The 12,841-nt window shown below is 41.7% G+C and overlaps 1 protein-coding gene across 1 annotated transcript; it reads right to left on the bottom strand.

Annotated features, from left to right (window-relative positions):
* Positions 1–266: 266 nt before the first annotated feature.
* CLK1 (CDC like kinase 1) lies at positions 267–10,723 on the bottom strand. Its single transcript, XM_081180978.1, has 13 exons — positions 10,551–10,723; positions 7,478–7,635; positions 6,949–7,174; positions 5,549–5,639; positions 5,119–5,185; positions 4,538–4,654; positions 4,059–4,225; positions 3,815–3,909; positions 3,603–3,732; positions 3,135–3,217; positions 2,415–2,494; positions 656–746; positions 267–561 (listed from the first exon to the last, which is right to left on the bottom strand). The coding sequence occupies exons 2-13, from the start codon at positions 7,633–7,635 to the stop codon at positions 418–420; spliced, it is 1,449 nt and encodes a 482-aa protein (XP_081037104.1). The 5' UTR covers positions 10,551–10,723; the 3' UTR covers positions 267–417.
* Positions 10,724–12,841: the final 2,118 nt, after the last annotated feature.

Genomic DNA, 12,841 nt, shown 5'->3' with positions numbered 1-12,841 from the left:
GTTCTGTCCTTTTTAAAGGCTTTTTTAAGCTGGTGGGTTACATTCAGTTCTAGATAGCTTTCTAGGGGCTAGAGATTTTAATCAGCACACCTTGCAGAGCAGCTCTTTCAAACTGCAAAGGAGAGATTGCTGTTTCCACTACAATGTCAAAGTATATTCTCTTAACTTTGGAACAGATGTTGTTCCAACTGCAACAAGGCTGCATGTGTGGGCGGCAGCCATTTAACAAAACCGCAACATTAAAGACGGAAAAAGAAAAGGGCAAATTATTTTTGTCAAATGCTTTATTTCAAGTGGAAGGTTAACAGATGAACAAGACAATATGAAAAGAAATTTACAGATCTAATTACAAAATAAATACATAAAAAGTTGCTTTTTGACTGACACAGTCTATAATCGCCTAGGGAACTCTGTTGTTTATATCTTTTCCTTACACGGGGAAAAGAAAGGATGCTCCAAGGCTTCTGCAAGAGTAATTCTTTTGGCTGGATCATACTCCAACATCTTCCCGATGAGATCAAATAGATTTTCATGATCGGCATCATGGCACTGCATGAATTCCTAGGGGTAGGGGGAAAAGCAAGTTACCACCCTGACACTAAACAAATGAGGGGTAGGGGAAAGTATTGTATGGTTATGCAGTTACACCTCTTACCTTCAAGGGTTTACAGCGTCTTGAAACGTATCTTCCAGCAGAACTATGCTCATCCCAATCCAACTGGTCATGGTGGAAGTACTTGCGCTTTCTTGTTATGTAAAAAGAGAAGTAATACTTTTATGAGTGACAGGCTGCATTCAGTTGCTTGAGATTTCTCATGAAAAAGGAAGAATGACTTTGAGGGACACCATGAGGGGTTCTTAAACACATTAAGAGCAGAATTATCTTCCCATGGCAAAAGTTACCCCTTCCAGAAGGCATGAGTTGCATGTTTAGAAAACGAATACAGTCATACCAAGGGAAACGATCAAAAACCGATTCTGTTTGACCTCGAGGCATGGCTAAACTGTTCAAAGTGTAACTTGAGTAATCCATTTGACATGTCAACTTCATGTTAGTACCATTTCCCCTATACAGTCCTACCTCGGGCGAAAGTTGCTTCACGTTGAGCGTTTTTGGGTTACGCTCCGCGGTGACGGAATGTGTTACTTCCAGGTTTCGCCGCATGCGCTCAAAATGTCATGCGCAGAAACATTGCGTTCTTTTCAGGATGCGAACTGAGCTCCAGAACAGATCCCGTTCGCATCCAGAGGTACCACTGTACAATACTTTCGTAGTCCTGGATACTAAAACTAGCAGTGCACTGAGCACGAATACTACATTGAGCTTACCTTGAGTTATGTAAGCCATACTTCCTGCTACTATCCTCAAACAAAAAACAAGCAGTCAAGTAGTTCAAATAGTGACTCAGCAACTGATCTACACTGGCATTGGCAAGCCATTTTATACTCTACACTACCATATTCTTGAATATGCACACTGACGAGTGAGAGGTGGTCTATAAATATTAAAACAAGTAACTGCAACCAGAGCTGAAAATGCATGAGGTTTCAGTTCCTCTAGAATTATGCAACCAAATGCTGCAAGTAAAAACATTCTTCAAATTACAACTGCCTATAGAACAAGGAAGGACATTTCTCAAACCTACTTCCAGGTCAACCTAGTGAATACATTTAAATTTATAAGCACTTAGCAGTTATAACTCCTAAACCATGCTTAAAACAGGTAGATTTTGTATTTGTAGATGAATGCGTTCCCATCAGAAGTCGCTGCATGTTGTTAAAGAGCCTCAAACACAAAGCACTTTCATGCCCAACGTGTATGTTCACACACAGGTATCTGGTTACATTATGGAATTTAGGTAGTGATGGGCATCAACTTGGTTGGCTTTAATTTATGTAAGGACTATGTTCCATGTCCATAGTCTGAGGCCTCTGAACAGCAGGCAGACTATTTTTAAAATTGTTTTTTTCCATTCACGGCCAATTTACCATATAGCTTCCTCATGTGTTTATGTGCATCAGTGGAAGTATTGTCCACACCCATGCCAAGGTACACATGGACACTGTCACCAGTATAAACCAGCCTAAGTTGCACTAGGTCAATTGTTCTGTCAGGAAAAGCATTTCAGCGTGCCAGATTAAAAAACACCCCCTTTCCTCCCCTTGTTCTCTTGCCCCTGCAGGGGCCACAAGGAGAGGAGGGAAAGCCCAATTGTTGAAGCGTAAGTCATTAGCTATAGCCGGCCCAATATTCCAAAAAGGAGGGTCTGGACTGTATTCATTATAACATTTATTTGTGAAGCGGCTGCTATGACAACAATGACTACAAAGGGATCAAGGGAAACACAAAATAGAAATGGATGGCACTGCACTATGGGGCGGGAAATAGAAATGGAACCTTAAAAAAAGTTTACCTGGTTTTCTGGACCATATGAATTGGTAGTGGTCCCAGTATCTTTTCCATCATTGCCAGGTGCTCCTTACTGTCATGTGTCTGTTAATAAAGATGGAATATTGCCATATAAGTGTGTTTGAAAAACTCAAAAGGAAAGCTAGAACTATTCACAGTATATAAAGCCAACTACTATTGGAGTGTGGGTTCTCTGGCAGCTGCATAGCTTTGAGGATAGCAAGTTTGTTTTTGCATAATAGTACCTATATAAGGTAAGGTTAAGTAGTACCTAGCATGCTCCTAAACAGTCAGCTCTCCATAGCAGCTGCAACTTAGTAAGGCTCATGAAACTGATCAATGGCAGTAGGCACCCACTACACAAACTACTGCTATAAAGGGACACAGCACTGGGCTCTGAAACTGAAGAAACACCCAGCTAAGTCCATGTGAACAAGAAGGGTTTGTACTATTCCATTCCTCTCAACCCTTTTTGGAATTCAACTAGTCAGTGAATTTTGAAATGCAACATCAGAAGAGAGGCTGCCGGCCTATTGCAGAACTGAAGGTCAAATACTTCACACAAACTGGAGTTTATTCTGATTCATCAGGTAACATTAAAAAAAACCACAAAATTTGGCTCTTTGTTTTTATGATAGCATTTTCTGTAAAACATCTTATCACATGTTCCCAAGTAAGATTTGTCACCGCTGTCTCTATAGCCAACGTTTCTGCAGTTACGTACCGGAAATACAGTGAATCCAAGGTAATATTCAATAAGAATGCAGCCAATGCTCCAAACATCGCAAGGCTGTGACCATCCCAAGGCTGTGAGGAGAGAAAATAAAGGATTATGCTTATCTAATAACATAAAATCATGTAGCTTTTTCAAACCTAAGGTGTTACTGATCTGCAACTGAATTGCTTAAAGAGCTCTTCAAACAGGTTCATAATATTTTGTAAATGGGAAAGTCACAAAACAAGACTGCCTAAAAAAGAAACCCTAATTCTAATGTAAGTTCAAGATGAAACCAACATTTGCTACACTTAGAACTTAGAATTAGCATTTAGGTTGAAACTCCAAAATGCACAGGGTGCCAAGAAGGTAAACAGAAACTAGCAACTCCTAAAGCCGCCTCACTAAGCATGGTCTAAAAATGACTCACAAAAGTACTGCAAGAAAAGTAACTTTCTAGACTACTTTTCTACTCACCCAAAATAACTTCAGGAGCTCTGTAATGCCTTGTAGACACAAGAGTACTATGGTGTTCATAGTCGTATGTTGCACTTCCAAAATCCACAACTTTGATATCTGGATTTTTCAGTGTACGCTCATCACGTTTCTGAAATAATACCATAATTACTAAGCATACATGCAAAAGAGATCAATGGTGAGAGGAGCTTTTTAAGAAATGAGAGATTTACCAGTTTGGGATTGTATGCTTCTGTGTAGTCAGACTTCACAAACAGTATGTTTTCAGGCTTCAGATCTGTATGGGTTAGCTTGTTTGAATGCAAAACTGTAAAGAGAAGTCAGAAAATTATTACAAGAGATGTTAAACAGAACTCCTACATATACTGTGCAATTGTGCCTTTTCTTTTAACTACTAACTGCTTCAAGTCTTAAGAGACATTTTACAAACAGAAATAAAGTGCTATGTGTACTTACAGTTTACAGATTTGCAAATCTGGTAAGCCATTCGCCTAATGTGGTCAAGACTGAATGGCAGAAAACTGTTTTCTTTAATGAAGTCATATGTACTGAGTCCCAGCAGTTCAAACACAATGCAAACATGGCCATGATGTTCAAACCATTCCAACATCTGGACACAGCGACTGTAAATACAATAACAATGTCATTCACAAGATGCTACAAAATAGTCAGGATAATACTCAATGTTAGTTATACTAACAGTAGACCCACTTAGACCCCATTTATCTTAATAGGTGTACTCAAAATTCAGCTCAGCTAGAGATGATCCAGGGTTCTCAACTGAGCTTACAAACTTAAAATTTAACATAAACAAAAAAAATGTATTCAGTACACCAATGAAAGCCCCCATTATTTTCTTCTGAAAAGGAATCACACAAATAAACACAAAGCATGCAAGCATTTGTAAAAACTTCACATTTTTATAATATACTTACAATATGTTGTTAGGATCAGATTTATTTATGTGCTCCAGTACTTTTATTTCTGAACGAGCTGCTTCTGTGTATCTATCAACATTTTTGACTATTTTTACTGCTACATGTCTGCCTCCCCTAAAAAAAAAAGTTTTGAAAAGTCACAAGACTACTCCATGGCATAAAGCGAAGTTTAAACAAGTTTTGTTCAGTTAAATAACTATTCATATCAACACTTAAATTATTTCTAGCATATTATTTTGGTGGAAATGCATATTATTTTGACGGAAAATGACAAGCTGAATGAACAATGCTAACAGGGAAATGCTGAAGCACAAAAAGCTGGTGTATCCATTTTATTATCACTCTAATAGCACCATGGTGCCTTACACAGCAACAAACAAAAAGATCCCCTTTCTGAGGAGCTTACAACTTAGATTTAGACAATGAAAAGACAGAAGAATTGAGACCAGATGGGAAAGGGAGATGAGCATGTGTAAGTGCCATCTTAAGTACCTAGGTTTCTTTGTTTCATCTGGAGGGAAAGAACTATGTGTCACCATTTAGGTGTCAGGCTCTTACAAGAAAAAAGTTGAACTTACGTTTTGTTATCAATGCACTCCACGACTTTCCCAAAAGCACCTTCACCCAGAATACTGACAATTTCATCTAAAAACAGAGGGGAGAAATTAGTTATACAAACAGTGGTGTATTGTCATTATTCAAAATACCATGCTATGTTCTAGGTAGTGCCGCTATGTTAAAAAAAGTGTAACTAGACATCTTTAAAATATTTAATTGGACAACTCTTCAAGACAGTTATGTCTATCTCATTCTAAATTAACTTGCTCACTATATAAGAAGTTCCAATTAAAATTTAACTTCTATATAAAAATAATCTCCCCCCAAAGAAAAAAACAACACAGAACAAAAAACCAAAGAAAGGAAAGGACTTCCAAAGACTCCTGGCTTCTTATCTAAAAGAAATTATTCTATCTGAAAAGTGTATAAGTTTTGAAAAATATTCTATACATCTTGCACTTAGTACGTCTCCACTCTGACAGATCAGGTGACCCTCCTCATCATCCTCTACACTCCTCGATCTTTTCCTTCGGTGACTCCTCTGGTAACGGCAAGTGCGCGGCACCAAGATCATCCAGCCAATCAATAAACCCGAGTGAATTCAGGGCAGAATACGAAATTCATTCAGCAGGGAGATATTCAGGCATTCAGATACGCGCCAGGCCACAAACGGTTGGCAGGAACAATTTCAAATTCCCCAGAATTTCACAGGGCACATAGTTTAGGGTTACAGGAGAAAAACATGGCAAGGAACAGATTTTCAGATAAGGTACTTCAAGTGGCAAGGCAATAACACACAATATAAACGCTTTTAAAAATATGGTTCACTAGAAAAACTATATATTTTAAGATTTGCAAATAAAATGTCTTCTGTTTAATGCTGTAACATAACAAGCACTGGAATTTATACTGCATAATGTGCAGCCTTTTACTGGTAAATAAGGAGTGTCAACAAAATGTAAAGCGTTTAAAGTACATATTGTACAGTACACATAATTTGTTATAGGTGTTCTGTGAGTAATGTCAAAAATCACAAAACCTACTTAACTGCACACAGCCACCACTTCAGTTGAGGAGATATGTGCATTACACATATCCATCCTGAGCACTACACAGCACCCACTGCTATCCTTGTAGACTTCTCCCTCCCTCAGCCAATTATCAGCACCACTTCTGGCAGCACTGATCCACTACTGGATGGTTGGGAGTGGAGAAGAGAATTGTGTGGACCAAGTCCATCAGCTGATAACCCAACAGTACTAGCTGTACTAAACATGCAACTCCCATCCTTGGAGCACCTATGTGCTAGCTTGGTAAGATAGATCGGTGCAAAGAAACTTGTTTCCCTGCACCATCAACCTTCCTGATTTGGGATCACGGTCTTGCTTGGCTGTTCCACAAAGGTTATGAGAGATTACGTTAATCTAATAAATAGTGTTTAACATTTAAAACAAGCACATCAGTATCAGTTTACAAGGCATTTATTCCACTTTCATTTTTGTACTGTCCAATAAGACATTCAGAATGTAACTTGAAGCCACTGGTTCCACTGAATTTGCCTAACAGGGGAAACAATATTCATGGTGCATCTTAGCCATACTTCCAACAAATGCCTAATTCAGGTATTCAAACAGAAAAATGGAATACTGCCTGATAAACAAGAAATAGTAATAAAACTAGAAAATATTTGTCTACATGTTACAGAACTTTCCCATTTCAGGAACGTAAGATCTAGCAGAAAAAGCATACTTCTATGCTAAAATACATCTCCAACTCGCTTCATTTGTGTGATTATTCAAGTGAATAGTTATATGTATAATCACATTCAAGGTGCTCTAAATTATACATACCGCGTGTGAATGATGTGATTTACTATGATGAGTCTTGTGTTTTCTTTTGTAACTGCTTCCACCGCTATGCCCCGATGACTTGCTACTGTGGTTGTGATAACCATTTTCGTGGTCTCTGCAATGGTGCCTGGTTTCAGACAGTTGACTGTAGTTGTATCTGTATTCTTCCACATAACGGCGTTCATGATTATCTCTTTCATGGAAGGAGCTGGCATCTGAATAAAGGCTAGGAGAGAAACAAACAAAAGAATATAATGTGGAACATTAAACTAGCAGTTCTCATGCATGCAAGTTATGTCTGTTTACGTGTATTTCAAATTCAGACTGAGATTTAAGGTATTCATTGGAAATTTGAAGACAGAAATTGGGTGGCCATCTGTCATGGATGCTTTAGTTGAGATTTCTGCATCGCAGGGGGTTGGACTAGATGACCCTCCAGGTCCCTTCCAACTCAACAATACGATGATACATATTGGTAACTTTAGTAAGATACAGACTTGCCATATGGGGTGGGGGTGAACTAACTCACCTATCATAAGTTTGGGTTTGAGTATATCTGCAGCGCTTTTTCTCATGCGTACTGCTGTTTGATTCTCTTCTTCTCTTATGATGGCTGCTGCCTTTTTTAGGATCCAAACATTGTTTTTCTTCCCAATCAGAATAGTGTGTTTGCTTTGAATACCGCATCTGTAAATACATACAATTATGAGACAAAAAGTCAACAGTAACTTTTTCTGTATACACCAGTTTTAGAACTATTTCCAGTAAATCTCTCTCTTCCTATCAGTCTATTAAACAGTGCAATGAGATCAAACTTAAATATACAATTTAAATGGCTTCAATTCTACCACAGTCAAATGAGAATTCTTTTATTGGGGCCCTACACTTTGAAGCACAGAAATGCCTCAGACTCATATTAACAGTAATTATTTGAATAGGACCAATCCATATTCACAATGCAGTGTAAGCTTTTGAACTACAGAAATCTTGCATAAAAAACATATAAACAGAAAACAAAAACAAACTGATCAGAAGTACTGCCACAAAGTCACTATGCAAGCTTGCGTATTTTGTTTACCATTGGTTGCTCCTAATAAAGCATTTTACCAAGTAATTTCTTCGTCTGCTCATTTTAAACCCACATTTTAATTCTCAATGTATGTGCGAGTTCAGTACATTTTAGCAACACATTACTCTTAATGATTATACTCAAAACTGCTGCCACCTAAAACACATCAACGAGACTAAATACTATCAACGGCTTATGCAAATGACTAGCAGGGATTTCCAAAATACCGCAGTGACAGCAATCCCCATTCATGCACTGCAATATGAAGCCTAACATGGAAAAGAAAAGGCACTAATATTAATGGGAAAGCACAGCACTTTACACCCCACAGTACAGATCAAGTGCCGAAAATCGAAACCCCTTGAAATGCCCCAGCGTGAGAAGTCTTACCTTCCAGAGCCAGCACACCCTACGAGTCTAGGCAGAGTGTGCTTTTAAGCTCTCCACATTGCTTGCTGGGCTCTGAAAGGCTCCCAGCAAGATCTTGTGAGGTCATCTGAGATCTCAGGATAGCCTCCCAGAGCCCAGTAAGCAAGGAGAAGAGCTTAAAAGCTCTTTTTGTGCATTGTTAGTTTTTAAGCATACCAACTTCTGTGTGTTTAATTTCTGCAATTTCAACTGGCCAGCCAACAACCACATAAAAGTTGAAACTGTACAAGTTCAACGTGCCTCAGATATGAGTTACCTGTATAGCCAGTGGCAAAATGTGCCCACAAATTTGGGCAACTTGTATGCCAATACAGCATTACTATGCTAATAGAATTATATATTACTGGGCATTAACACCATAGGATTTCAACTTTTTAAAACCAGTCATCCCCTTTTGTATACAAACTATAGTAGCAACCCAACTGAAACTGACATAATCAATCACAATCACACAAAAACAAAAGGAACAAGTGACTGACACTGTATAGTTCAGCTACCCAATACCTAGCTCCTGTATACTATTCACAGTGTTTGACTGTATTTCAGTAAATGTTCTTTCACGGGAAGTGAGCAACAAGCCTTCTTGGAGACGGCATACCCTAGCTGGGGCGCCACCAGTTGCCAGCCCCCACATCTCTGATGGAAGGGAATACAGAAGGATCTCAGATGAAGAAGACCTGAGCATCCAGACAGGCACATATTCAGATAGGTGATGTGCCTACCGGTTTGCCTCCTCTTTTTCTCTCTCAATTGTTTTGAATTCGCTCCTTTTATTTATATACCTATACAGTGGTACCTCGGGTTAAGTATTTAATTCATTCCGGAGGTCCGTTCTTAACCTGAAACTGTCCTTAACCTGAAGCACCACTTTAGCTAATGGGGCCTCCTGCTGCTGCCGTGCCGCCGGAGCCCGATTTCTGTTCTCATCCTGAAGCAAAGTTCTTAACCTGAAGCACTATTTCTGGGTTAGTGGAGTCTGTAACCTGAAGCATATGTAACCTGAAGCGTATGTAACCCGAGGTACCACTGTACCTATAGATCTCTGGGCAGCTCCTTTCTTTCTCTTCCCCTCCCACCGTCATCCCAAGGAAACAAGCTCAATCGGGAATTACAACTAAGAGCAAGGCCTTTTCTGGTGGCGACGCTGCAGCTCAGACACCCTCTTCCCATGGGGCAGCAACAGCACCACAGGCTTTTCTTCTCTTGCCTGCTTTTAACCAGGCTACGCAAACTTCCTTTTCCTTATCAACAAGCAGTCCCTTTTTGCTATTTTAACCACCGCCCTTAGTTTTAGCAAGGCCAATACTCAGGGTTTGTTTACCGAGTACGGTTTGGAGGGGGAGGGGCAAACAAACAGAGAGAAAAAAAGGTACTTCGCTCTTGTGATTTTCCCCAACCGGATTTATTCTCTGGAGGGACCCATCTCCTTTCCGCCCACTTCATTCAGCCTTCGTAATTTTTGTGATTCCATTTGTTACTGCAAAAGGCATTTTTCGGCTACAGACCCCCCCCCCCCGGGTTGCCAGGTCATGTTGATGTTGTTGTTTGTCGTCGTTTTTACAACAACCCCCTTGATAGATATCCCTTCAGTCCTGCTCGCGGCTGTGCTAAAACCACCACACTTATTACTACGACGCCGGGGACGCACTGGGAAGTTATGTCGCTCGTCTTCGCCCTGCCTGGGGTTCCTCGGATCTCGGAGAAAACGACACAAAAAGCAGGTGGGTTCTGCCCCCGACATGTGTGAGCCGAGGAAGCGCCAAAAAAGCGGATAAATTTCACAAGAGGAGCTTGGACGGTTAGAAAGGGACGCGACGTGCCTCTCGCGTAGGCGACGCCAAAGCGAAGGCCTCGAAGCCATTTTAAGCTCGCCTTCCCTGAGGAGAACATGGCGGGAAGGGCTCGGCTTTGGAGGGAGGGAAACCATTCTCGACCAGCCAAGCCAACCCCATCCCCATCCCGGTGCGTTTCCCCCTGAGAGGGAAAAAAACCTGAGGTAAAAATAGGAGAGCCTCCCCCCCCCTCGAATATTTCCCCTCACGCGCCATTACGACCGGCCGTTCCGTGGCCCCGAGCCTTTCGCCGACCCGCACCCGACACTTACGGCTCTCCTTTTCGGAGTCGACTCCGCTTCTCAAAAGGCGCCTCTGGACACGACGAGCCTTCCTGTCTCTCCTCTCCGGCCTCAGCAACCGCCGCTGGAGAAAAAAAACAACAACCGTTCGCCTCGACAAAATGGCGCCGGCTGCGAGGAACCTTCTGGAAGTGGGAAGGTCGTCACAATAGCTGCGCATGCGCGGCTGCGTCACGGGCCTCGCTCCCCAGGGGTTTCGATTGGATGGAATAAGCCCCGCCCACCTGTTTCGCTGGTCGGTGTGTTAATCCCGATTGTGTTATTCTGTTCCTTGGCCCCAGGAGGCAACTCCTGGTGGAAGTCCCTTCGCCCCCACAATAAAATCTTTTTGAGTCTCTCTCCCCCCCCCCCCAAAAAAAAAAAGTTAATGGGCATAAGGCCCTAGGGTTGCCATATTTCAAGAAGTGAAAATCCAGACACAAAAGCTGAACTTTTTTGGGCCAAGCTGTTGAGCTGCTTTTGCAAACTCTTTTATTTTGCAGTGCTTTTTTTCGGGGGGGGGGCAGGGGTAAGTATACCCCTAAAGATTTTGTGAATCTTTGTACTTTTGTCCATTTACTGTATTTCCCCTAATTTGAGCTACAAAATGGTGATTTTCTTGAGTCAAAATGAAAGTACGCACCCCTAAACATTTTTTTAAAGAGAAAAAGCACTGAGTGTCAGCTATTTTGTGGATTTTTAATGCCCAAATGTATACTGCTGACAAGGGTTGCCGTATATCCGAATTTTGCCGTGCATTTTTTAGGCAAACCTAGATGTGGGGCAGGTTGTGAAGGAAGGTGAGGACAGGTGACCTCACCTAGGCCCAAAGTCACCCCCCACCAAAGCAGGCTGAAAGCTTTTCAAAATCATTTTCTCAGCAGCTAAGCATCAGAAACATTCCGCTTGCTGTAACTAAAAAGATTGCAACAAGGTAGAGAACAGAGCCCATTGTCTTCTCAGGCCTTTCTCAGAACCACATTGCAACTTGCTTTCTCTCCGGGAACCATGCCACAGCACAAGAATGAAACAACGGGAACACTTTGAAAACCCCCTCACCCCTTTTCCTGCCAAGAGTCCACAATAGTCCCAAGACAGCTTTCTGTACATGCTCAGGAACCTCAACATGGGGCAGGACTCCTGAGGGAGGAGAAAGGAGGAGGGAACTGGAAAGGGGTATGTATATATGCTTGTGCACATGACTGTGAACTTTGTGCATGCTTTTTGTGACTTATCACACTTGCTCCTTCTACCGGTTCATGGATGGTAGAAATAAAAGCCTTTTCTCCGAAACTATTCCTTGAGTGTCTGTTGACTCCCACTTCCCTTTCCCAGGCGCAATATTTTTCCCACCCGAGGGCAAAGCCTCATAAGGCTACATGTCTTGGTGCGTTGGCCGGGGAAAACAGATTCCCTGAGGATAAGGGATGTGGGTTCAAGGCGTCCCTGTGGTGAACAACTCGGTTCGTGTCAGCAGTTCCAGTGCACATCCTGCCAAGTTCGTGGGAGGAATTGCCACCCGTTCCTGAGTGGACACACTGCAAGGACCGGAGAAAAAGCAACGGCCGTGCAGAAAGAAGGTACCTCGAGGAGAAAGGTAAGCTCCACAGGGTTAGGTGGGAGCAAAGAGAGTTTGATCAGCTCCGCCAGCAGGGTAGAAGAAGTGCCACTGGTTTTGGTGTCGCCCATAAAAAGCAGCAAAAAGGGTGCTGCTGGGCCCCGGTCGAAGTCTAAGCGCTGCCGGTTGTGGTTGGTTGTTGGTTTTGTGCCCAGAAAATAAGGCTACAGTTGCAGTTTTGAGAGAGAGAGATAGAGATATTTAATGCTTTTTGTCTCCCCATCTAATCTTGCCCCTTTCAATAAATAGAAAGAGAGAGAAGAGAAAGAGGCAAGATTAGATGGGGACGCAAAAAGCATTACAAAAATAATCAAGATCCCTGCACCTGCTCAGTTCATGGGCCCGTTTGGAAAAGTTGTGTTTTGCTTCGCAAGAATGCAATGTCAATGTGGAGCAAGGAGGCTTCTTCTATGGGCTGCATTTTGGCTGGGCGTGAGGGAGTCCTGGAGAGAGGGAAATTAAACTACAAGCTGGCCACTGGGGTGTGTAGATGAGGCCTGCCATAAGGTTGTGGGACTATTACACTATTTGTCCCAATTGTTCAACCAACCTCGGCCTTGGAGACAAGAGTCCACATACAAAGCATTTTGAAAGAACAGCTGGTATAATCCAGATGGAATTTAACAGGAAAACGTGAGTTGATTAATATATATGTGTGTGTGTG

The sequence above is a fragment of the Podarcis bocagei genome (assembly GCF_964188305.1).
Source record: "Podarcis bocagei genome assembly, chromosome: 1".
In the NCBI taxonomy this organism is placed as follows: Eukaryota; Metazoa; Chordata; class Lepidosauria; order Squamata; family Lacertidae; genus Podarcis; species Podarcis bocagei.
Note: the sequence above shows the minus strand (reverse complement) of the source record. Positions and strands in the feature narration are given on the sequence as shown.

Bases quoted from the DNA above. Each gene is read 5' to 3' on its own strand.
- CLK1 (XM_081180978.1), bottom strand. From the start codon at position 7,635: ATGCGGTATTCAAAGCAAACACACTATTCTGATTGGGAAGAAAAACAA. The intron at 7,175-7,477 runs GTGAGTTAGTTC...TTTCTCTCCTAG, and splicing joins CAAACCCAAACTTATGATAG to CCTTTATTCAGATGCCAGCT. The intron at 2,495-3,134 runs GTACGTAACTGC...CTTTATTAACAG, and splicing joins TTGGATTCACTGTATTTCCG to ACACATGACAGTAAGGAGCA.